Source organism: Otolemur garnettii, unplaced genomic scaffold, assembly GCF_000181295.1.
Source record: "Otolemur garnettii isolate 467f Iridium unplaced genomic scaffold, OtoGar3 scaffold00104, whole genome shotgun sequence".
Taxonomy (NCBI): domain Eukaryota; kingdom Metazoa; phylum Chordata; class Mammalia; order Primates; family Galagidae; genus Otolemur; species Otolemur garnettii.
In genome coordinates this window covers 7549851-7551648 of record NW_003852499.1, presented here as the reverse complement: position 1 = coordinate 7551648, position 1798 = coordinate 7549851, and the positions used below count along the sequence as shown (strand labels likewise).

The following is a 1798-nucleotide window of genomic DNA, read 5'->3' as shown; positions in this document are numbered from 1 at the left end:
AAAAGAAAAGAAAAAGAAAAAGGTAACAGATTTTTACATTTTGTTCTCATATTTCACCCACAGGGAACTGTGTATTTTAATATTCCTCTAACCAGTCCATTTTCTAAGAGTTTAGAGATTCTTGTGAATAAAATAAAGAATAAGAAGAATGCTAAGAGAATTAAGTATTACACATGGTATTGGAACTTTGAGAGATTATTACTCTAATGGTAAATTAATCCCCATAAATATGTTATCCACCATGTTCTTACTTAAAGCACAGCAAGAAAATGTGAAATTTTTTCTTTAACCTTTTTCAACTGTGATTCCATTTTCAGACACTCTTCCTTCTTCTGCTCCAAAGCAATCTCTAGTGTCTTAAGCCGTGAGTCCTTTTTCAGTCCTGAGGAAGCCAGGGAAGAAGCATGCTCTTTCAGATCCAAGAGTGAAGCCTAAAAGAAGCAACACACACGTAGAATAAATACTAACTATGGATACTTAAACATTAACAATTACTATCATGGTAGTATGTAGTTACTTTCTACTACCAAATACTGACATATTTCCATTTTAAGAGTATTCATGAAATATAAAACAACATTAGCTTTAGCTTTCAAGTCCTAACTAAATAGGATGGATTTGCAAGAAATATTACCCAATTGAAAAGTAAAGAATTTTATCAATACATACCCATCCTCACAAAATAAGTGAAAGTAGATTGATCTCTGTGAATATAAGTAGTCAATTTTAGTAGCTACATAAACTTAAAAGTAAAACATTTTTCTCCTTCTGAAAAAAAATTATTTTAGGAGCTTAAATTTCCACAAAATTTCCTAAAGATAATATAAATCCAGAGAAAAACCCTAAAGCTCATGCATTATTATCTGATCACATGGCATTAGGCATTTTTGCTATTTAGTCACATTAACAGGATTCTCCAAAAGCAAGATAGAAGTACATTAAAAGTCACATAACATAATAGCTGTTATAAATAAACTTACCTCCATTTGCATACTCCTTTTGTCTGTCACCTTTCTTACCTTCAATATAATATTTCACCAAGTGTAACTTGGTGAGTTTCAATTATTTTAGGATTTATAAAAATGCCATGAAAAGAAAAAAAACCATCTCAAACAAAGTAAGACTTAGGAAATGCACAAACTAATCTACTATGTGTCTGCAAAGCCTCCTGAAATATCCCTTAAGGTATTTTTTAAAAACCTGTTGTAAGAATATTTAGAAAATTCTTCAGCAAATGCTTTTTCACATGATGATATAAACACCAACAACATATACACACAACATAATGATTAAACAAAATAATTCCATTGTGGAGATTCTAACCTCTTTCTCTGAGAGATCGCCTTGTAACAGGCTGACTTTCTCTTTCAAGTCCTTAAGATCTTTTTTGTAGTTATCGATTTCCTCTTGCTTCTCTCGCTCATCTCTGTCCCGTTGCTCCTTTAAGCGGTCAATTGTCTTCTCCTAGTAAGAGAACACATCAATGTATGAGAAAATTCCTTTTCATGTTTACATCATATAACTGTAATTCTGCTTTACTTGATAAAATTTCGTATTTTGATATTCTATTCAAAAGACAGTGACAAGTTTTCAAAGTATTCATCCTTTCTACCCATCTTTCTGTAACAAGAATCTAGCTTTGTTCTTTTGAATTCCAAGGGTTCTTTTCCTATAATCTCAACTAGTATTAGATATTGCTAAAATAGTCTTTTAGAATATTCCCATTTATACAATTCCTAAGTAAAAACTTATATAACTAAATAATAACTTTAAAAACTTAAATAACAAATATTTCTTT

General features: G+C 30.4%; 1 protein-coding gene across 6 annotated transcripts in view; it reads right to left on the bottom strand.

Annotated features, from left to right (window-relative positions):
• The window catches only part of LOC100962189 (ELKS/Rab6-interacting/CAST family member 1), a 285037-nt gene that overhangs the window by 73420 nt on the left and 209819 nt on the right, over positions 1-1798 (bottom strand). For all 6 annotated transcript variants that reach the window (XM_023517104.1, XM_023517106.1, XM_023517103.1 and 3 more), the window contains 2 exons: positions 1324-1464; positions 291-431 (listed from right to left, as the gene is read on the bottom strand). In XM_023517104.1, coding sequence (XP_023372872.1) covers positions 291-431; positions 1324-1464 — 282 coding nt within the window. The remainder of the gene's footprint in view (positions 1-290; positions 432-1323; positions 1465-1798) is intronic.